Source organism: Dama dama, chromosome 27, assembly GCF_033118175.1.
Source record: "Dama dama isolate Ldn47 chromosome 27, ASM3311817v1, whole genome shotgun sequence".
Classification (NCBI taxonomy): Eukaryota; Metazoa; Chordata; class Mammalia; order Artiodactyla; family Cervidae; genus Dama; species Dama dama.
This window is the reverse complement of record NC_083707.1, coordinates 40,396,477-40,420,775: the sequence shown is the minus strand read 5'-3', so window position 1 is coordinate 40,420,775 and position 24,299 is coordinate 40,396,477. Positions and strand designations below refer to the sequence as shown.

The 24,299-nt window shown below is 41.9% G+C and overlaps 1 protein-coding gene and 1 long non-coding RNA gene across 4 annotated transcripts in view; one reads left to right on the top strand and one right to left on the bottom strand.

Annotated features, from left to right (window-relative positions):
• The window catches only part of ARHGAP28 (Rho GTPase activating protein 28), a 138,680-nt gene extending 114,625 nt beyond the window's left edge, over positions 1–24,055 (bottom strand). For all 3 annotated transcript variants that reach the window (XM_061131028.1, XM_061131029.1, XM_061131030.1), the window contains exon 1: positions 23,919–24,055. In XM_061131028.1, the coding sequence (XP_060987011.1) occupies positions 23,919–24,040 (122 nt within the window). In that variant the 5' untranslated portion in view covers positions 24,041–24,055. The remainder of the gene's footprint in view (positions 1–23,918) is intronic.
• On the top strand, positions 3,801–9,340 carry LOC133047668 (uncharacterized). Its single transcript, XR_009690809.1, has 3 exons — positions 3,801–4,097; positions 4,239–4,369; positions 8,325–9,340. It is a non-coding gene; the product is annotated as an uncharacterized LOC133047668 (long non-coding RNA).
• Positions 24,056–24,299: the final 244 nt, after the last annotated feature.

The window sequence follows — 24,299 nt, the reverse complement described above, 5'->3', positions numbered from 1 at the left end:
CACATTTGGTAGAAGTGAATTTCATTAGAGATGTAAGGAAAGTAATTACAGCTTCAGAGTCACATGGTCAAAGACAAATTATACATTCCATTCTATAATAATGTTTTAAACAGACATTTCTTCCTAACTATCTGTTACCTTGCTCCTTCATGACAATGGTCTTATTTGTGATAAGTAGATATCCAGAAGAAAGCTGGAGTCCTTGCAAACAGAGAATCAATTGTATCATGTATTTTAGAGCTACTGAGGTGATACTTAAGATAAGCACATGTTCACTAACACGTAGACCAGACTTTGACCAAATCTTAATCATGAAAAACGAGTACGCTGTGTGTGTCAGCTTTACTATTAACACTCCTACAGGAATTTCAGCAAACTCTTTGTCTTTTATGGACAGAGACAATATTTATCTAGACAAAAATTGGTATGCTTGGGGTGAAATGTTTTGCAGAAGACACAGCTCTGGGAAGACCATCAGAATTCAAGCTTTAAAACAACAAAAAGAAGACACCTCAAATCATTCCACTTCATTTCTCCAAATGTCATCCTTTCAATTATCTTAAAAACATTCATTTTACTAAAAGTAATTTTTAAAGATCACTCTCTAACTAAACCACATACTATGTGAGGCTTCATACATTATATTCTTCCAACTATGGACTGCATTTACTGAATAAGCTGACAATTCACAGTGTGATATAGAATGAATCATAGGACTGCATTATCCCTAAGAATCACAATAAACACAAGGGACAGAGAGGAAAAAAAGGAACTTGGTTTCAATTTGGTCTCACTGAAAACACGATACTTGCTCTTACTGTCACTTTACATTAGATAGAACAGAAATGTCTAAACAAAATTTTTGAAAGGCTAATCTGAAGAGTTATTTTTAATTAGACACAAGCAGTGACTCTCACATCAAATTAATTTCTTTAACCTTTTACAACTGCAATACTGTATTGAAAGTATCCAGAAACACTTAATAGTTTCTTTCAAGGACACTTTCCTTCAAAAAAAAAAAAACTACGAAATAAGCCCTCGGGTACCATTTCACACTGGGCACCTGGGGTATCCACAAGGTTCTTATTTCTCTGTGCCCTCCCAAATTACAGCCTCGACGCAGAATCGCTTGACTAAATGGGACTTCTGTAAGATACAAAAGCTACTGATTTATTAAGAGAGGCCTGAGGCTCTATTTTTACTTCACCTAACACTCCTATGCATAGTGCTTATCACAATAGAAAAAATCATCCTCCATCAGTGACTAAAAGACAAAGCAGACAGAATGATTGTGTGCATATAAAGAGGGAAAAATAAATGCTCGTCCTGGTGGGATGCTACTGAGGCACCTCACAGGAGCCTGCCCTCTGCGTTCCTGAATTGTGGCCAAGATGATCAAGACGTGCTGGGAGGAAGAAGCCACTGTGTGGTCACCTGTCCGTGCTCCTCCCCTGAGGAGGCAGAGCCTGGGAGTCACCACGCTGCGATTCCAGCTAAGAACTGGCCTGGCACTGGATGAGGAGTTTCCAGAGCCCACCGCACAGAATCCCTTCTGTTTAGACAACATCCTCATGGTGCAGGGGCTGGAGGGGGCTCGGCAACCAGCCCTGCTGAGCCGGGAACCTGTGTTACACTGCACGAGGTCTGTGTTCACTGAAGACATGAACGGTCTTGGACGCAGAGAGGAAAGACTGAGTCAAAGACACAGGATCAGCGGGCACGCGTGCTAAGTCGCGCAGTCGCATCCGACTCTTTGCGACCCCATAGACTGTAGCCTACCAGACTCCTCTGTCCATGGGATTCTCCAGGCAAGAACACTGGAGTGGGTTGCCATGGCCACCTCCAGGGGATCTTCCTGACCCAGGGATTGAACCCTAGTCTCTTAAGTCTCCTGCGCTGGCAGGCAGGGTCTTTACCACTAGCGCCCTCTAGGAAGCCCAGAGACAGGATCGGACGCAAGCTCAAATTTGAAAGTTAATCTCTAGGCCTTGGTTCACCTGTGATACCAGTGATGCAATCACAACAAATAAGAATGTCTGTTTCACTTCACTGTCTGATTTTGGGTCTGGGCTGTGCTGTGCTTAGTCGCTCAGTCCTGTCCGACTCTTTGTGACCCCACACACTGTAGCCGCCAGGCTCCTCTGTCCATGATGATACTCCAGGCAAGAACACTGGAGTGGGTGCCATGCCCTGTTCCAGGGGATCTTTCCAACCCCGGGATCTTTCCAACCCAGGGATCGAACCCATCTCTCCCACATTGCAGGTGGATTCTTCACTGTCTGAGCCACCAGGGAAGCTTGAATTTGGGTCTGAGGACCCAATAATTTATGATAACACTCACATTCTTTTGAGACAGTTTCAGAAACTGTGGTTATTCGATTCAGGAGTGGAAAGAATTCCATTTGGCTCCACTCACGTTTTCCTCTCAGAACAGAAATGAGGATTAGTAAAAAGCATAGCTGAGTAGAAATCTCACCAGTCTACCAAGGGAGAATGGGCCCTGGCCAGTTTGTAAAGGGAGTTAAAATTAAATTCTTAATACAATTTAACATCAATTAAATGCATGTAATGAGAATGACCACCCTGAAATTAATCTATTTAATAGTTAAAGTATAATCAAATTGGTCTGTTCTACAAATGTAGTGCTCCTTCCTTTCTTATTAATTACTATTTTATGAAGTTGGACTTCCCAGATGCCTGGAATTCTTTAAAAGATTTGTAGGCATGTCTTCAAAATGGGGTTGGGGGGCAGGGGTAGAACTTCTATGGTGGTCCAGCAGTTAAGACTTTGCTTTCCAATGCAGGGGGTGCAGGTTCGATCCCTGGTAGGGGTTGCTGAAATCCCCCATGCCTTGTGGCCAAAAATCTAAAACTTAAAAACAGAAGCAATATTGCAACAAATTTAATAAAGACTTTAAAAATGGTCCACATTAAAAAAAAAAAAAAACAACCCTCTAAAAAAAAAGAGACTTTGCCATTTCTTATAGTAGAAAAATGGTCTCTTGTCTTAGCAACTGCCAATTGGAAAGGAAAGTCATCTAAAATCAGAAAGGAAAATGACATGCCAAGTATCACGGTTTACACCATCGCAGAGACAGCACTATCGTTTTCTCTGTATGGAGCCACTATGATGGAGCCACCACTGACCCTGGAGGGTCTGGTAGGGCCATCTCCAGGTGGGGCACACCAGGAGAGAACCAGGAGATCCTTCAAACACCCCAGTAAAGTAACATCGGTTTACCCCAGTAAACATCGGTTTGAAATTTCTTGTTGACTCAGCTGGCAGGGCTCATTTTGCCTTTCAACACCCCAGCGCCAATAATCTCAATTTTTGTGTATGTTCCTCATCACCATCATTTCCCAGTCTTTAAAATTCTATCCTCTAATATCCTGTGAATCATCCCTGGTTACACAGTCCTAAATTAGATGCTGCATTTTAACTAAAGGGAGACACATTATGTCCAAGAACGACTGCCTCAAATGAGGTCATGGACACTCTAGTTTTACAGTACGAAAAACAAAAGGCATTTCCTTTTTCTTTCACGTCCCAGGGATTTTTTTTTTTTCTTTCCTTTACAAGAGAGAAAATCTAACAAAGTGAAAGCATAAGCAACTGATCATGTGGAACCTGACCCTGATTAGCATTTCCTTGTGCTTCTTCAGTGTTTCATTTTCTCTTCCTCATTGTGAGAAACTGCCTTCTATGATAAATTTAAAACTAGACTTTATTATCTTGCTTTCTAGTTTGGGGGAAAAAGTCATGTACAGCCCCCCCCACCCGCCCCGACTCCACTCCACAGGCATGCTGCTGGGCAGGGAGGAGACAGGACGGCACGGTGGCTCCAGCGCGCAGGGGGGCTGCACAGCGTGGGGGCAGCTACAGAGCAGTCACGGCATCTTAATCATCGGGAACAATGACCTGAGGGCAGCACAGGCCCGGATTCACCAGGAGCACAACCAAGAGAAACTGGATACAGACTGGAGGAGAAGGAAGAGAAAAAGGCATCAGGGCAGATGTTTCTAGACAACACAAGCTGTGGCCCAGCCCCCACGGACGACAGGACGGAAGCAGCGGAGAGAAGGAGGCGGCTCTTCAGGTAAGGGGATGTGGGTGTGTAGAAAGCAGGCAGAGGAGGCTGGTGAAGAAGCACAGGCTCTGCTATATTTTGTGGGTGTGTGTGTGTGTGTGCGCTCGCGTGTGCTCACTCAGTCGTGTCCGACTCTTTGTGACCCCATAGACCGTAGCCCGCCAGGTTCCTCTGTCTGTCCATGGGGTTCTCCAGGCAAGAAGACTGGAGTGGGCATACTCCAGGGCATCTTCCCCACCCAGGGACTGAACCCACGTCTCTTGTGGCTCCTGCACTGACAGGTGGGTTTTTTTGTCACTGCGCCACCTGGGAAGTCCAGGATATGTGTATTTTACCACAATTTAAAAAAAATTAAAAAGCAGCAGCAGCATAGGTTTTGGAGTGAGGCTGCTCTGCCTCACTGGGGCAAATTACTTACCTTCTGCATCTGTTTCTAAACCTGCAAAATGAGAGGCAAAACAGGACCTACTTCCTGGGAGTGAAGCCCCCAGGGTTTTAATGCACAGACAGCACTGGCAGCCGCGCTGGCTTTATAGGACGTGCCCAGAGACGGGTGAGGGCACGGTACCTGCACGGGCGGGAGAGTAAGCTGTCTCCTACAGAGAAGTCCAGGAGACAGAGAAGAAAGCCAGGAAAGAGAACTGAGCCGAAGGCCATTGTTTTGAAAATGCATTTTGTCTTTTTCTTATTGTGTCTCTACATGAGGCCATGGATATTAACTAATGACAATCATTTCACAATGTCGGATAACTATGCTGACACCCTAAATTTACACAGAGCTATGTGTTGATAATATCTCAAAAGAACTGGAAAAAAAAGTTATTTAAATTTTTTAAAGAAACCACATTTTGAAGGTAGCACTTTTTCCTTTGTGAGGTCCTCACTTAACTTTAAATGAGCACCAAGGGTATATCCTTGAAGCTACCTACACTTGACAATATGAGAAAACCTGTCAGTGCAAAATTATTATATGTCTTCCAGCATTAAAATACTAATAAAAATAAATGAAAAAAAAATTGAAGCAGGTACATAAAATACTCCTTTTCAAAGGACAGACTAACCACACTACACTAAATGTGCCTTCTGTCCCATGGCCTGAGAAGGGCTGCAGTCCTAAATCAATGGATGCCACACATCCCACGAACACCCGTGTCTGGTTACACACACATCATCTGACAGTCTGTGGACAGAGTGTCCTGTTGGAATACCGCACGTTCTATGGAAAGGAACGACAAGACAATATGAGAAAATATAATGAGTCTTTCCCATAAAAAATGACAGAGAAATGTTAGAATATGAGAGACTTGAACTGCTTAATATCTGTTTCCCCACTGGAAAAATAAGGCTAGATGTTTTCTAAGGACTCTTGGGATCTCAAATATGCTATAAACTGCTTGATGAACAGGCTGTGTGTAATCAAGGCACAAGAGAAAACCTTATATAAGGATAAATATCTGTCCAGTCCAGAATTCTGTCAGACCACACCGCCAGGGAATCATTGTAGGCGAGAGCAGTATCTGTTTGGCTCCTTCATTTCTAACTTCCCTACAAAGACATGCTACTAATTTGCAACTCCTGACTTCAGCTCACCTTTCCTGAATCTATTTTCACTGTGGTACAGCTACTGAATAGATAATGTGCAAACAGACCAGGTCATTTGTTGGCTCTAATTAGCTTTCAGCTCAAACTTTTTTTTTTTCCCTTGTGGTTACAATTATATCGCTCAGAGATAAACCAGAGCTTTAACTCCAATCTCAGAAATGCTTCATTGGCATAAGCAAACATCTTCCTGTCTGTCTTGGCATACAAGACTAGGGACCAGTAGTCTCAAATGCAGAGCACACACCTGCACAGGGACCCAAGAAAAGCACAGAAACTCCCACTCAGGACACCGGGCTTGGAGTGTGGGAATGAGGGTCCAAAAAGAGCCCGAACGAAACAATTTCCCTCATTTTCCTATTAGAAAACAGTTACACAATCCCCGCCCCTCACATGTGAAATACTCAAAGATTTCTGCTCCCTCTAAACCTTCCTTGAGAAGTGGCTAAAACTCAGTACTTTCGTTAGATGCTGACTGCCAACATTTTCAGCCCTGAGAACAGAAACACCCCTTTCATACAAGGATTATTCTATAAGCTCAAGATACTCCCAGCTTCTACACCACTGACTTTCTCACATCAGCCAGAAATGACCAAGTCCAGACACTGGCCATCATGACCATGCCACCCGGAAGGGTCCAGCCTGTGGGGACACACACAGAACAACAGGCATTCTAGCTGTTTCTCTACTGAACTTGTCGGCACTTGTTCAGAGCTCATCTCTAGGTCCTGGGAAGCACACTTGATATCATGAGAGCTCTCTCCAAGTATATGAAATGGTCGGGCTAGCTACACATGTAAAGATATCCTAGATGGAAACAGAGAGGAAATTTTGAATAATCTGACCAACATCTTCTTAACCTGTGGTCCATGAACCACATGAAAAATGCATGCAAACTTGCACAGCATACGTATGTGTACTTTTCATAGAGGTCACTGGTTTTTACTAGCATCTCAAAGAGCTCTATGACTTGAAAAAGCTAAAAACTACATGATAAAAAAATAACTCTTCTTGTTTCGATATGTAAAAATATCACTCAGGTCCCCACACTAGAGATATCAAGAAAACATAAAATACATCACCTTTGGTTCTCATTTGTATATCTTTGAGCAATTAATTCTAAATTAAAAGATAGCATTTGCCATGCATGCTGTTTGTGAAAAGTTATCTTGCTTCAGTAGTTCATCAAATAATTTTGACAATACAATTTGTAATTTGGCCTTAAATAAATTCATACACACACACACACACACAAAGATATTCTGTACATAAAATAGTTCCCCAAAATAGGTATTGATGCAGTAAATGGTTCATTTAATTGGATACTTGCTAAAATTGAGGTCTAATCACACTTGGGTATGTGGAGAATTCTATTCTAGGGGTAGCATAATTCCAGGAAGATGGAAAACCTGTAACTGGATCTCTTCCACCACCTTCCGAAAACAAATAGGGGTGCATTCCATTGCCCCAGCAGCCACGGGCTTAACTGCAGCTGACCAAGTTTGAGATGACCTACAAAATCTGCTCTGTTATTAGCAACATTCTTGCCTTCATGGAATTACCAGAATGCATGTGACAGTCAGGGTTTCGTTAGTGTTGAGCTAGTCTTCTGCCCACCTGCCTGTATTGCTCTGGTGCACAATGCTAGGAAAATTCTGTCATCCACAACACCCAGTTGTGTCATCCAACCACAAGCTGAGCTAACGGGGGTAACAGCTATGCTAAATGTGAAGCCTAAGGATGGGACTCTGGCTGAAGTACTTGGATTCCAGCATATGCTTATGATTACCATTAAGCCAGCTACTCCCACAGGACAAGCTATTTCATATGGGTTATTTTGGTTACAAGGGGGTGGGGCTGAGTAGGGGGTGGGTAATAAACTCTCCTACAGTTTCAAAAGAGTTAAGTTTATGTTCCAGTCTGATTTTCACAAAACTAGTTTTCATTCATTTTGAAAGAAATCTATACAGAGTTGAAGGCACTGTCCCATGGTGAGGTACTCTCATTAATTTACCTTCATTGGTTTGGCCATAACAACTGACACTGACATCTTTGGCTATTTGTTGAGCCAATCACACCCTGCAAATAAAATCTTGCAAATATTTGTATAGACATTCCCACTACTTCCCTCACCAATTCCTCAGTACATCCAAGCTAGATTATGAGACCCCTTGTACATCCTCTCTACCCTACACCCTAACGGTACACCAGTATACCTACATTACCCAGGATACCCACATGCCCAACTAAAACACCATTCCTCAGAATTAAAGCCTGTGTCCTCTCCAGGAGGCATGAAGCTGAACAAGACATGGTTCCCAAAGCCCTCAGGCTCCCTTTTTAAAAGCCCCTCAAGCACAGAAACTCCATCGTGTTTAGCTGTGATCCTTCACAGTGCCCTCAGGAGAAGACACTCAGAAGACAAGTGCTAAGAAAGAAATTCAAAGAAACAATAAATGGATGAATGAACTGAAGGACAGAGACTCTAGAGGTCTATTTTCTTAGTTAATTTTCTTATTTGTTTTTCTCACACACTTACATCATTAAAACAATTATTGGTACAAAAGTGTTTATTATACTCACTGTTTAAAATCAATTAATGTGTTTGCTAAATGTAAAACTCTCACTCTTTCTCAGCCAGCCCTTGGTTTGATTTCCAGAAGTCAAAGCAAATTGAGCAAGAGCCAAAAACAAATGTGCTTACTTCCCAATTTTGCCTGGGTCTACAACAGAGCTAAGACTCCAGATTCTGATGCTGTGACGAATTTTCATCTAAACCTGCTCCCTCATCTGAGCCTCTCCTTTATGCAATAGCCAATGTCTGCAGGACAGCTGGATGACAAACACTTATAACAATAAAATGAAACCACCAAAAGGCCTACATACACTTTTTACCACTTTCAAGCTCTAATGAAATGATGTGTTTGAATCTCAAAAACCATTATTCTGAGTAAAGGAAGGCAGTACACAAAACAGTGTCTACTGTAATGTTCTGTTTATATGACTTCCAAGAATAGGCAATACTAACGTATGGTGGTAGAAGTCAGAAACTGGCAGGATATAAGCGGGGTGTGAAGGACATTTTTAGAGTGATGGAAATGTTCTGTATCTTAACTTTGGATGGTAGTTACATGGGTTAAAAGTCAACTAGCTGCATCAACTGTGAATTTCACTGTACACTGAGTATATCTCAACTTTTAAATGTATTAAGTACTTTTAATGCATTAATACCTTTAATACATAAGTACATTTAATACTGGAGTGGCTACCAACTCCAGTATTTTTGCCTAGAGAATTCTATGGACAGAGAAGCCTGGTGAGCTACAGTTCATGGAGTTGCAAAGAGTCAGACATGATTGAGTGACTAACACTTTCACTTTTTTCAAGTGACTATTATCACTAAATAAAAGCTTTTTTGAGGATATGTCTTCAGAAATCTTGAAGATCTTTAGGATCATTGCCATTATATTAATTTCTCGCCAGAGGAGTGGTTAAGAGGTTGAGGTGACAAGAGAAAGGAGAAGGTAGGTGGAGGTGGTTCTTGGCCTCCATGCCCATCTCTCTCACAGGCACGTGCTAGCAATAAGTCCTCAGATATCTCAATTGGGGGACCTGGTCTTTAACAAAAAAAAAAAAAGCAGAAAATGAGGAAATAGTTGAAACATATTTTCCTTCTTAAATTGCATGTACGTGTTGCTGGACTATTGAAAAACACAGAGAAAACATACAACATGCTCACATATTTCCTGGAAATCTTTGCTTTATTTAAGTCATATCAAATTTATTCTAATTTTGTGCCAATATAAATAGAAGTATGATATTAAGAAAATTTATCTTTCAAAAATTAAGTTATGAATAAATACTGTTTTAAATATGAACAAAAAATCATAAAAGGCCATGGCAGTCTTCAACAGTACCTAACACCCCTATTAACTGGGCTGTGTGTGTGTTAGTCACTTAGTTGTGTCCGACTCTTTGCAACCCATGGACTGTAGCCCCCCAGGCTCCCCTGTCCATGGGGTTTTCCAGGCAAGAATACTGGAGTGGGTTGCCATTTCCTTCTCCAAGGGATCATCCCAACCCAGAGACTGAACCCAGGTCTCCTGCATTTCAGGCAGATTCTTTACCACCTGAGCCACCAGGGAAGCTATTAACTGGACTACCAGCTTACAATCATCTGTAAAAGAAAAGTCAGTTCTGCTTATTGGACAGGCTGTATTTTTCAAAGAAAATATGAGAGGCCAATAGCTTACTGACAGGTCATTCTGACTTTGGTAGCTTCTTTGAAATGAACCAAACTCCAATTAAGAATAATCAAAGGTATTACATGAGACAACAATACATGCTTCCTGCACAGACCACGGAAGTACCCAAGAGATCAACTGCATAAGAAGTTAATGGAGAAAGGGAAAGATGTTATTACAAAATGAGGACAGGTCGGAATCCATGTTTTTGGTTAAAAACCCAGGATTACCTGATTGCCTTCTTTTCCAACTTAACCATAGAGAAGAAGAGAATTTCTGTTAGGAGAGATCCTAGAGGTCAGCCTGTAGAAGTCCTTCATTACCCTAATGAGAAAACTGGACATGTAACCAAGTTCAGTCTGCCTCCATCACTTTCCCCAGACCGCACAGTGAGTGGTCACTGCCCACCCTGGCTGGCCTCCCACTACCCAGCCTCAGCACACCAGCAACCCATGGCTACTTGTGCCGTTCTTTTTCCTCAGACTGGTTCTCCTGACAAAGCACTCTTCCAGTCTCCTTCTTCCTGCTAACCCAGGCTCATTCTTTAAGACTTAATCTAGCTATGACCCCTCCCAGATGCCTTCCTTAACCCCTTCTTATCCTCATCAATGTAGCCCCAAGTGTTAGTTACACCTTCTCTGCTTTCCCAGAGTACTTCATCCAATCTTCCTCCATCCTTCTTCCCACCATTCAAATACTGAATGTCCACTCTGGGCCTGGGGGCTAATGCTGGGACACAGAGAGACAGAGACATCACTTCTACTCTCAACGAGCTGTACTTCAGATGCCACTGAAATGCCTGTTGACGGTCCATCTATTCTCACTGAAAGACAAGTAACCATTTTTGCAGACCCAGAACCTGATAGGGTATATGGCGTACAGAGGCTCAGTAGCTCAGTAGCTCATACAGAGGCTCAATGAAAGGCTCAGTAGCTTTTCTGATAAAAATCAGTTCAAATTCTTTTTGTTTTAATAAGCAAGTGACCCTTGAGCAAAATTTAATCTTTAAAATAATGGAGGATATATTTACCTTCTTTTAATTATCCATGCTGCTCTCAGTTTTATGTGTCAAAGCATGTTCATTTACAATTGTTGCCAGCTTTGATGTCTATCTTTACTTCATAGCATATCACCAAAGAGTATGTTATCCTATGACCAAAGGCTAGTTTAGTAGATTCTGGGAAAGCAGGTAGTATGCAAAATCAGGGTGGTATATTCCCCAATACAACACCAGTTCAATATTTTGAATACTTCTAGGCTAAAAATTATAGCCAATTATGAAAATATGATCATATTTTTAAAGTACCTTCACTATTATGTAATGAATTAATTGCTCACTTACTCAATAAGCATATATGTGCCAGGGACCTGAGATGAATAAGACCTAGTCCAGGGCATCAACAACCTCCTCTTCTTTAGAAAGGTCAGCCACATTAGGTCCATTACAGCTCAGCCTATTAAGTAGCGGGATAAGTGCAATACCAGAGGAGTATAAAGGCAGACAAGGCTCAGAGGTGGAAGTGAGCAACGTGGCTAGGGGAGGAGGCAGCCCTCACAGAGGAAGTGAGGCTGAGATTTTGGAAGACTTCCCTAACAGCTCCTCGGCCCAAGGAGAGGCCACATCTACACAGATCAGCCCCCACAGGGTTTACCCAGCAGCAATTTGTTAAGACTCTACTGAGTGTCAGGCTCTTTATCGGGGGAGGAGGAAGGCAGTGAAAGAGCCAGCCATGGGGTAAACAATGCTCCCTTCCCAGAGGCGCTGACACACACACCACTGTGGGCCTGGTGATAAAGGCTCACCCCACACGCAAAAGTGTTATCTCGGGATTATAAGCAGGAGCTCAAGTGTGTTCAAGTCGCACATTTTAGAAGTGCTAGGCTTCTTTCCTGACTTTTGGCCAATGTTCAGTTCATTTTAAAAGCTCCACTCTTGGTCCTGCCTTCCTCTCCTTCCACCTTCCCACAGCTAAGCTTTGACAATAGGTTCCTCTGGCCGCCTCTGCTTCCTGACCTCAGCCACTCTCCAACCTGCAGCAAACAGGCTTCCCCCTCTCACTTCCACCAGAACCGGGCTAGCAAAGGTCTCCATTGTTATCTACACTACAAAGCCTGCGGACAATGTTCAGTTTTGACCTTACTGGTCATTTAGATACCTCATACAGCTGTCCACTCACTCTGAGTCTGATGCCTGGGCTTCCAGAAAGTTCCCAAATAGTCTCCATCAGAGGCCCCCAAAGCTCTGCCTCACTCCACCTGGCGCTGCTCCTTGGGTTCCACCTTCGCTACACTGCTCTCTCTACAGAGACGCCATAATCTCCTGCCAGATCTCAGTAAGTCCCAGTTTTAACTGTCTCTCAAATGCTGAAGTCTCCCACGAGTAAATAGCTCAGAACTCTCAGCCTTGATCTCCTGCCCAGGTTTCCAACTTGTATAGCCAACTATCAGCTGGGTACCGGATGTGAAGAGCCGATTCGCTGGAAAAGACCCTGATGCTGGGAAATATTAAAGGCAGGAGGAGGAGGGAACGACAGAGGACAAGATGGTTGGATGGCATCACCAACTCAATGGACAGGAGTCTGAACAAACTGGGAGATAGTGAGGGACAGGGAAGCCTGGTGTGCTACAATCCACAGGGTCGAAAAGAGTCAGACATGACTTAGTGACTGAACTGAACTGAACTGAACTGAGCTGGGTACATCAGCTGAGTTCCAAATTTCACAGGCTAAATTTCTCCTGTTCACTTTCTGCTCATCTATCAGAATTCTCAATTTCAGTTCTTTGTGACCCCATGGACTATACAGTTCATGGAATTCTCCAGGCCGGAATACTGGAGTGGGTAGCCGTTCCCTTCTCCAGGGGATCTTCCCAACCCAGGGATGGAACCCAGGTTTCCCACACTGCAGGCAGATTCTTTACCAGCTGAGCCACCAGGGAAGCCCAAGAATACTGGAGTGGGTAGCCTATCTCTTCTCCAGAGGATCTTCCCAACCCAGGAGTCAAACCGGGGTCTGTGCATTGCAGGCAGACTCTTTACCAGCTGAGTTACGAGGGAAGCCTCAGTTCATAACACTCCAAAACAAAAACTCAAGTGTTTTTTCTAGTCCTCTGTATGCATTAATCACCAAATCACACCAACTTCATTGCTATTTTCCCCACAGGCTCTATTACTCCCTTCTATCCGTATCCTCATCTAGATGCTCATCGTCTTTACTTGGATCAGTGCATTAGGTTTCCAAACTGTGTCTCTGCCCCACAATCATGGTGCACCTTAAAGCTATCAGTTCCTCTCCAGAGAAATAAAGACAGGGGGATCCTGGAACAGAAGCAGCAAACAGTTACAAGACTACAACTGTGAATTTATGGATTTTAACCCAACAGCTCTGAAACCAGATTAAAACTGTAATGGTCTGAACTGGGTATGAGCAGAGAGGTGGGGGTGGGGAGTGGAAGACATAGAAGAGAGAAGATATCAGTGTAAAATTTAGATTAACTGAAGAGAGTTCTTTCTTAAGATCCCTTCAAAAGTCCTCTGAGTAGCTAAGTATTGTATTAATACTTCCATGAACTCTAAAGAGAATGGGTGCTAATGCTCCTTAACTTCCACAATAAAAACTTTTTTAGAGTCTAGATAAGAGTAGTATCGTGTCTATTTAGGACTGTATAATTGAAATCAGCGTCTCCAGGGCTTCTTCTAAACAATGACTTATGTTGTTTTAGCTGGTGTTGACTCACTGCCCCACAAAGGATGACACAGCTTTAAACAAGCAGAGCGTGGCCTGCTTTTTCCAATTACCAGCTTCCAGCAACTGAAGAGGGGGGAGTCCTCTGGCATGGGGCTTTCTGCAACTAAGCACAATTTTGATTTTACCAAAATAGTTGCCAAGTGGACCTTGTAATCACTGAGCTTTCTAAGTGAGGAGGAGAGAAGTGAAGTCGTGGTATGTTAAAAATCACAGGGGCCAGGCATCATCTGTCCTTTCAAAACAGAATCTGTGGAAACTTAACAGTCAGCGCTTTTCCCATTTAACTGCCTGCTCAACTGAGGTCAGCAAATGTTTTTCTTTAAGATGCCAATGAAAAGTCACAGCGAGTGTGTTTTCGAGACTCTCCAAGTTACGTCTGGTGAGATAACGAGCGTGGGGAGTCGTAATAGTGTTTGAAAGGAAGCTAAGGAAAGGTCGTTCTCATAAAGGTCACCACCTTTTCTCCAGTTCTGGACATTTAATGGTCTCCCATCAGGTCTCCGGTTTCCCCCGCCTCCATGTTTTCCTTGCTGTTGGCCTGACTGCTCCCAGAACATTTGTCCATGCCTTGGGCCAGCGTAGGTGCCACAGTAATGACAGCGGGTGACCAGGGGTCGGCAGGACAAACTCAGAGCCCTGACACATTCCGCAAGGCCCTTTTCCATTCTTTGCTTCCCAGCTGAACCACAGAGATTAGTCCTCACTCATTACTTTTTTTTTTTCATGATGCTCAGTGCCTATTAGTAATATACTCTGAACAACTCGGCTGGTTAAAAATAGAGAACACTTCTAAAGACATGGCAGTTGGCAGAGAAGCCCAGACCACACTGTTTATGTGTAACTAAAATGACCGTCCAGTCTTTAATAGTTCCAGTGTTCTGAAAAACAAAGCTGATCAAAACGAATACCCTGGAAAATGAACGCAAGTGCCTGGAGGCCACTCTGTGGACTCTGAGCTCTCCAGAAGATTCAAGTCCAGACTGCAATGGGCCCTGGGTTTGTTTTCTAAACAGAAATCCTTGAAGCCCAATTTCTGTTCAGCATCATCCGTGGCTCCAAGGTCACTGAGGGACAAGGACTGTGCTCACGCAGACAGGAGACCAGGGATGGCCCGGAGTCCAGACTGGACTGCACAATCTAGCTGAACTTATCCTAAGTTTCCAAGCAACATGTAGAACAGAACTGGTCTGCACAAAGGCATGGTCCAGGAGGTGTTTGTCCCTTGGTTGGTTTCAGAGTCAAGATAAAATGAAAAACATGACTAAATATTTCTGTTCAGTTCAGTCGCTCAGTCGTGTCCGACTCTTTGCGACCCCATGAACCGCAGCTAAATATTAGGAGAGACAGAAGGAAAACCCCGTTAATTCTCATGGAGCCTTGTTTCTTAACCTGCGTTAAGAGCTGCTATGTCATAGATCACATGGAAAGAATAAAATGAAAAATATGTTTTCAGCCATAGAAATCTGTCTTAGTAGTTAGAGAAAACAATTGATAAAACTAAAATGAAAAAATTCTAAGAACATGAACCTACAGGTTAAAGGATTAAAAAATGCCTTCCCTTCCTTCTGCCTAAAAAAAAGAGCCCTGGGAATATCTCCTATAACTCAAAATTGCTTGGATCTCACTTCCATGGTCAAGCTAAATGACTTCTATAACACATTTTGTCCATTTTTAAAATACTGTTACCTAAATAAGACTGCAAGAGGGCAAAAATATAGCTTTTACATTTTTTAAAAATCCTGTTATTTTACTTCAAGGGGTAACAAAATTTCGGAAACTATATCCATTCATAATTAACTCACTCCATGCTTATTCCATTTAAACAGAATAGTCATGATCGCAAAAAAGATTAAATCAACACTAAGCATAATATCTACTGTGGGAGAGTTACTATTGCTGATTGCTAAGTGGGGATATGATAATGCTGTCCCTGCTCTCAATAAACCTATAACCAAACTGCAGCAGAAAAACACTAAATCCATAATATACGAAATAATGTTTCAAGATTTAAATAACAGGTTATAAGCACCAGTTTCGGAAAGACGGTCATCACCTTGCTATGTGATCTCGGGCTGATTCTCTGTGCCTCAGTTTCCTCCTACGTCAATGGACTGTGGGAAGGATTAAATGAAACAGTATGTGCCAAGCTCAGTAAGCTATCAATAAAATGAAAACTTAAAAAAGAATTGATACCACAGGACAGCATGTGATGAATTACCAAGTGATCATTATTGTTATGGTAGGTGAAAACTCTTCTGGCTACTACTGTCAAGGAAATCTTCAGAAAGGAAGTTTAGTCCTTACTTCTTTAACTACATTTATCCTCTTCTCTTTTGCTTTATATCCCCAGCCACTTAAACATGGGTTCAGTCCCAACCACTGACCTGTTAACTTTGGCTACTCTGTGATTTTTTTCAGTATGGTAATGAAGGTGGGGAAAAGTGGGAAGGAAAGAGATCAAACATCATATTATTAGTTAAAATGGCATTTTAGTAAGTTTAACCTTTTGTTCTAAACACCTGTCAGGTTTCTCTATAGCTCTATAAAAATATAAATCTGTTGATTGGTTTTTGTATAAAGACAAATGCATGTCCATTGTTTTCTAAGCACTGAACAGGAAACTTCGAAGGAATTCATTTCCTTATACATTACAGAGTTACAAGAGCAAATCTGGTCCACTGAACAGAAAATTTAACATAGGAATAAAGATTTCTCTCTTATACATAAAAGATATACAACTTAGAATGACTAAGACAGTACGCATAGATCTCAGGTGTCGGACAATTTAAAACTACTACATACTCCTCCCTCTGGTTTCCAGTTCCTCCTTCTGCTTCCTGTCCTTGGTATTGCGTGTTTGTGTGCAGTCATCATCTATCTGTCAAAGGGATCAGAAATGGAATGCACAGGTTTAATCCGTTATTAAGAGCAACACGAGACACCACAGCTGGTTCTCAACTTGACATTAGTATATGTCCTCCCACACTTGGAATTACTTGGCACTGAATGTCAAATGGACAGTCTTATCTGTAATATTCATTTATTGAAGAAAGATGTAAAACATCTGATACTCAAAGAATATGTCATAAACTGCGAATATTTAGGAAAATGATATTTAATAAAAACAATCCACTATTTTCTTTAGTTTCCACTCTAGTAGAAGTTTTCCGACACAACGTTAATATTTTGATGCACATCCTCTAATATTCTCAGAACAATGGATGCATGGGATTCCATGTTATAAAGGACAGAACATTATACAAAACTCACTAACTCAAGTAACCAGAACACAGCAAAACACTGAATGCAAACAAGAAAACCAAAACATTCTCAAAGAAATGGAAATAAATGCTATCAAGATCTTTCCTTAGGTTATACCTTTCAGTCGTTTGAACAACATCTTCTTTACACAGTTCTAACCAGCTTGACTATCTAATCAAAAGTAAATCACGAAACACATTAAAAATAGCAATATTAGAAAGAACAAAAGTACTCTAAAGGCTTTAAGACCTGTCTGAAAATAAAGAAAAAAATAGCAACAATAAATAATATTTAAATTGAATTACATAAGCTATAAAACAATACACCAATATAGGCTATTTACATTTTTTATCCTTTAACTTCATATTGGAGTACAGTCAGCTAACAATGTTGTGATAGTTTCAAGTCACAGCAAAGCAACTCTAGGCTGTTCACTTTTAAAGCAAACAACTTCCACATCAGTCAGTGACTATACTATAGCACTGTAATTCTCGGCTTAATGGTGACAGTCATTTAGGAAAAGTTCTTTTGTGCACTATTTGAAGATACATTTGACTCATTATTTTCATCCAAAGAGACTCAAAAACAAAACAAAGTCTATTGTTTAAATGGGTAAACTTTATTGCCAAAATTTTCTTCTGAGAAACATTTTATTCCCTTCCATTGCTTTTCTATAGAACATTTTACTTCTTTTCTTGGCTATAACTGGTATCAAGAGACCACAGATTGAGAAAACAGAGAATGGAAATGATTTCGGAAGTGAAATAACTTGGTTGAAGGATGAACTGAGAAGAAATTTTTATTATATGAAAACTAGAATGTTTATTTTCATTGTGACACATCTGCAAACATTCAAGTAACATCTCAGGACACTGCTAAGGGGAGAAGATTCCCATCAGAGCATCCTCGGTGGCAAGTCAGACAAAGTGGACGCAAATACCCACTCTCTCCAAACACAGCATTTACTTCAGCAACTTTGCTTCAGTCGTGTCTGACTCTCTGTGATCCCGTGGACTGAAGCCTTCCAGGCTCCTCCGTCCATTGGATTCTCCAGGCAAGAATACTGGAGTGGGTTGCCACGCCCTCCTCCAGGGGATCTTCCTGACCCAGGGATCAAACCCACATCTCACATGTCCTGCATTGGCAGGAAGGTTCTTTACCACTAGCACCACCTGGGAAGCCTCTTTTATACTAACCATGGAATAAAATTTTGCTTCCAAAAAACAATGTACTTTGAAAATTAGGAAATTTATCATTATAGGTTTCATAAACTCAAACCAGGTAAAACTAACCCTTTTTATTGTATGCTGTAGCAAAGCTGAAAAAAAAGGTAGGTTAAAATATATTGGTTGACTTTTTAAGGGCAAAAACGGCACCTATAATAAGATTAGAGAGAATACTGAATGTAGATTTTATAGTTTGTAAAATAAATCAAATGTAGAAGGAATGAGAAAAATAGAAAATCATTAGAAAATCACTATAATAAATGTTATTGGGAAGATCCAGATATGGACAGGAAAATCAGAGGATGAAAGTTTGAGGAGTGATAGGATGTTAGCACCATCAAAAATTCTCCCAAGATACTGATTAATTTACATAGGGAAACCTGGAAGACAACACTTAACCGGTGATAGAGCTAACATGAACAAGACGGTGATATCATGAACCCCCAAAATGAGGTACTGAGAAAGGTCTGACATCATTCAGTGGAATTCTCACCCAAAATGCATAATTTCTATCCAATCAAGAGAAGACATAAGACCAATCCAAACTGAGGGACTGCCTATGACAACCAACTGGTCCTCCTAAAGGGCCAAGGTCACAAAAGACAACAGACTGTCGTGGATTATGCAGGAGGTTTGGGCGTCATGACTAAGTGCAATACAGGATCCCAGATTCAATCCTACAACAGAAAAATCCCAATTCTAGTGGAAAATACTTGTGGAATCAGAATAAAATCTATAGTTTAGTTACTAGTACTGTTGTTGTTTAGTCACTCAGACATGTCCAAATCTTTTTGACTCCATGGACTGTAGCCCGCCAGGCTCCTCTGTCCATGGGATTTCCCAGGCAAGAATACTGGAGTGGGTTGCCATTTCCTTCTCCAGGGAATCTTCCTGACCCAGAGAGAAAACACAAGTCTCCTGAACTGTCAGGCGGGTTCCTCACCGCTGAGTCATCTGAGAAACCCAATAGTACTGCAGCAAAGTTAATTTTTTGGTTTTCATAATGGAACACAGTTCTGCAAGTTGTTAATCTTAGGGGAAGTTGGAGAATGTTACATGGGGACTTTCTGTACCACTTCTGCAAATTTTCTGTAAGTCTCAAGTTATGTCAAAATTAAGGGACAGTTCTAATGAGATGGATAAAACTGGAGTCTTTTATACAGAGTGAGGTAAGTTAGAAAGTGAAACACCAATACAGTATATTAACACATATGTATGGAATTTAGAAAGAAGGTAATGACTACCCTATATGCAAGACAGCAAAAGAGACACAGATGTAAAGAACAGTTTTTTGGACTCTGTGGCAGAAGGTGAGGGTGGGATTATTTGAGAGAATAGTACTGATATTCTCATATGGTAATGTATATTGCCATATGCAAAACAGATGACCAGTGCAAGTTCTATGCATGAAGCAGGGCACTCAAAGCCAGTGCTCTGGGACAACCTAGAGGGATGGGTTGGGGAGGGAAGTGGGAGGGGGGTTCACGATGAGAGGACACATGTACATTTGTGGTGGATTCATGTCGATGTATGGCAAAAACCACCACAATATTGTAATTAGCCTCCAGTTAAAAGAAATTAATTGATTTAAAAAAAATTAAAATTAAAAAAAAAGAGTTAAGGGTAAGTTAGCATCTTCATCCACAGGAAAATGATTCTACAACACTCTAAGTTCCCTGAATTTGTTCAGATACATTGAGGATTAATGATCAGAGAGAACAGAGCAGGATAAAAATGGACTGAGCAACTGGCAAAATATTTAGCCAAATGACATGATCAAAGGAAATGTGCCAGATGTTTTCCAACAGCTCTATACATGGAGACACCTACAATCAGCAAGGACCCTGCTGTAAAAAGAAACCAGAGACACCCACGCTAGTTTCAACTATCACATGAGGAATGATCTCTAAATACCTTATTCTCTCCTAAGAAGTCTAGTTCCATTACTCTTTCTGAATCCTCTAGAAAATTATACCTACTAGGCTCCAGAATTTGGTGTACCTGTGTGTATGTTTGTAAGCTCACAGAGATCTACATTAACACTTACTGAATGAGAGTCGGCACCTTGAAATAAATGTCTTTTTATAATTAATTAATTTCTTTCCAGGAAAGGCCCCATAAATATGTCACAAAAAGTGGTTAGTTTTAGTCTTCTCCACAAATAAAATATTTACTTTCTATTCATCACTAATTCCAATTTAATCAAATTATCCCCATTAGGATGAACAGTTATGCTACTAGGAAACAATATGCCCTGGACAAAAGTTTTAACATTGCTGTAGAATTATAATTCCTAGGACAACCTTGGGGAGCTTCTCTATTTGTTTTTGAGGAACAGCTGGCTCTTTTTCCTACTCTATTTTTGTCCTCTTTCAGGAAGTTTATGGTATCTTTGGAAAAACATCAGAAATACTCATGGTCATTTAAACTGTACTTTCACCAAAAAATGTTGTATATGTTACTTGCATGTAATTTAGGAAATCTTTGAAAAATAAAATATCTACCTTTATCTTCAGCTACTTTTCATTTTCTAAGTCAAATCATTTTGAACATACATTTCACTCTCAATTCTGAATAAAGGTCTAGGAACTGAGCTTCCTAAAAATCACATGATTCTAAGGACAATTCCAACCATCTGTTTTAACAGAACTGAGAATTTATAATCCTTCATTCTCTTTTGTCCTTACAACAGAACGTAAATATAGATGTTTGTGAAATAAGGAATTGCTTTTTCTCTCCCAACAAATGCTTAGTACTTGAGTCTCTCCTGCATGAGTAAGTATGGGAGATAGGTATCAAAAACATTTTACTCTTCTTGACATCAACAACTGTGATTAAAAGTGGTAACAGTAATAAAACAGCTAACAATTATCAATCAGTTGCTTCCTTGGTGTCAGACACGAGTCTAAGTAGCTGAAGCAGGCTCCCCAAGGTCACATGGTGGGAAATGGTGTAAGTGATGAACAGAGCCTGGCAGTCTGACCCCAAGCCTGGGTAACTGGCAAGTGTACTTTATACTGGATACTTTAATAAAATGGGCAGGCCCCAAAAGAAATTACAGTGGACACCCACCTTCAGTGTTGAAGAGTAACAGGGAGAGGCGTGAATGGAGAAGCCCCTACTCAGCTTCAGCCTGTGGAGGCCTGAGTTGTTGGATCCTTTGGGTTTTTTTTAACGGGAAACTGAAGTGCATATCTGAAGCCTCTTGATTTTGAAATGTTGCCACTTATTTGCAGCTTTTTTCTAAAAATCCTACTGGTCTGAAAGGTACAGGGCTACATTCTCAGCTCAGTTCAGTTCAGTCTCTCAGTCGTGTCTGACTCTTTGTGACCCCATGAACCGTAGCACATCAGGCCTTCCTGTCCATCATTCTCAAGGCAGGCTCTTTCATTTCATTCATCGTTGTATCACTAACGCCTACTGTATTTCTGGCACATAGTAGGTGCAAATAGGTTGACTCATGCTGTTAAAAATGCTTCCACTTTACCTTGGCCATTTGGTAGAAATTCAATAACTTACTGAGTTCCTACAGTGGCTGGACACTGATCTGGGCACTCAGGATACAATAGTGAAGAAAAGAGAATAGAAGAGAGAGCGAGAGAGAAAGAGAAGGAGAAAAACTATATTCTAGTGGGGAAAAAAAATAGGCCAAAAGAAAAAAAAAAATCAAAAGCACATAAAGTTAGATGAAGGATAGGCTTGGAGAAGCAGCAGATGACTTGCTCTGAAATAAACTACGCTACCCAGAGCTAAAGAATGCTGATACTCAGGAAGTCAGATACAATAGCCCATGCTTCCTAACGCCACCCTGGTCACTACTGCACAAATATGCTACACATATGTAAGCAATTTCAAGGAGAGGGTACTCTTGAAAGAGAGAGTGCTCTCTTCACAAATGGAACAACACATTCTTGCTCCTTGGCTTGAAAGGGAGTATTGATCAGTAGTTAGTGAGTCAAAGGTTAATAATTCAGGCCTGATTATTTCTGTTATCAGACGCATGATTGATGGTGTCCTCGGGCTCCCTGTAAGAACAGGGACCTTCTTTGGATTGCTGTTACTGAGAACTGAGGAACTGAGCTATTCTCTCACAATTTGGTTGCAGGGGGCAGGGTCATCTACCTCTTGCATCAGAGGGTGAGGGGCACAAAGGTTCCCCCACAGGGGGTGCAGGGCAGTCACCAAAGATGCAAAGTTGGGGCAACGTAAGTCTAATTGGCAACTGTAGGGTAAAGCACCAGCTGGGATAGGCAACTCCTGCTCTCATGTATTATTATCCCAGAAGACCGCATGCTGAGCAGATGGAACGTCTCCAGTCTGCTTTGGAAAGGGATATAATTTCGGATAGCCCAAAGGGCATGATCTGGCTCCACTCTTAGACAGCTGCAGAGGGCTACAGACGGGGGCGGCCACACCAGGACCAGCTAGCAATGCGCAAACCGGACCCCCACCTCTCGCCAGTATGTCTATTTAGTTACTCATAATCTGAGCGATTAGAGTCGACCATCATGCTTAGAAAAGAAAATACCCGAAAGACAAACACTAGTTTGTACCTTCAATTAGCCTTTAAAATAATGTGCATGGTTCTTAAACCTGGAAGAAGAAAATGTTATTTTCTCATTGTCTTTATATAAAAATTAGATTTCACTCAGTCTGCTCTCTTTGGAAGAAATGATATTTTCTTTGTTAGCCAAGCCCAGCCCAGGTCTCATGCCAATGCAAGTTGTTCTTCTCATGGATGCTATCCAAGAGGATACTTCTTGAAATAAAGTCACAATCTGCTGAAAGCCTTGCAAGTCCATTAAATTAGGAAACAAGTAATCCTTATCACAACTAAAGATAAAAGCAAGAGAAAAAAATTACTGAAAATAAACATGCAGAAAAGCACACCACTCAAACTCCCCACTGGTAAAGAAAACCATTGCTCAATGGATGCACGGCAGATAGTCACATTTAAACAAATACTATTTCCCCTAAACATGTGTCAGAGACATCAAACCATCTCACTTACTAGTGTAACATATCTGACCATCCAAAGTAACTTTCTAAGGGTCTCACATTGGTTTACTTAACAGAAGTCTTGCCAGCCTTGATCTTGCGTCAAACAGATGAACACCAATAAAGTAATTAAGCTAGATCCCTGATTTATGAAATCTAAAATGCATATAGTGAAAAGCTTTCAGACCTCTTTTGACCCACAGGAAAATTAGAACTGCATTTATAAACAGTCAACATTAGCAATAAAACAACAGGGATACTAATGTATGTATACATTCAAAAGGGTTTTTTTTTTTTTTTTTTTTAATCTACAAGTAAAATCGTTTTTAAAGGTCTACCGAGATTTCCTTTTTGGAGAATCTCTCCATCTGTGTTTTAGCTAATGTGAAATGTTACTAAAAAGTTCTCCATAGTGTTTGCAGGTTTAAGATAATACATTTTACTTTTCTATTTTCTGCTGCTGCTTCACTTTTAAAAAAATTCTCCAATAGTTCAATAGGTGAATCTGGCAGAAATGAGGCATATGCCTATTACCAGCAAGTTGTATCTGAACATAACTCTGCTAACCTCTCCTGGCCAACGTCTTCAGAGGACAATACAAAGAACCACAGGCTCACTCATCGCGTCCACCAAAACTTGAAACCACAATCGGACGATGGTGGTCCTCTGCTCTGGCGGAAAACCCAGCTGCCTGTGAAACCACCACCCCCCGCCCCCCAGCCCAGGAGACCCGTGCCGGGTGGGCGATGTGGGTACCTGCTGCCGGGGAGGCTGGCGGTCGCCCGGGGCGCGCAGCGCGGCTCGGGGCTGGGCGGCGGGGGGCGCGCGTACGAGTGGTAGGCGGTGAGCACCACGCCGCCCGAGTCCTCCACTTCCATCGTCAGCCGCGCATGGCTCCGCTCCGGCCGGAGAACAAAGGCGGGGACCAGCATGGGCCAGCGCACCGGCCCGGTCCCCGGCGGGGCGGGGAGGCGCGGCGGTCGGGCTCCCGGGGCCGGGGCTCCTCCCGCAGCCGGGCTGTCAGGGGCGCGGGCTCGCCGCCCCGCCCGCCGCGCGGCCCATTAGCATGGATTCGAGTCCACGCCCACCAGCCCCGGGGGCTGGGGCGGGGAGGGCGAGGCGGGGGCCCGGGGTGGC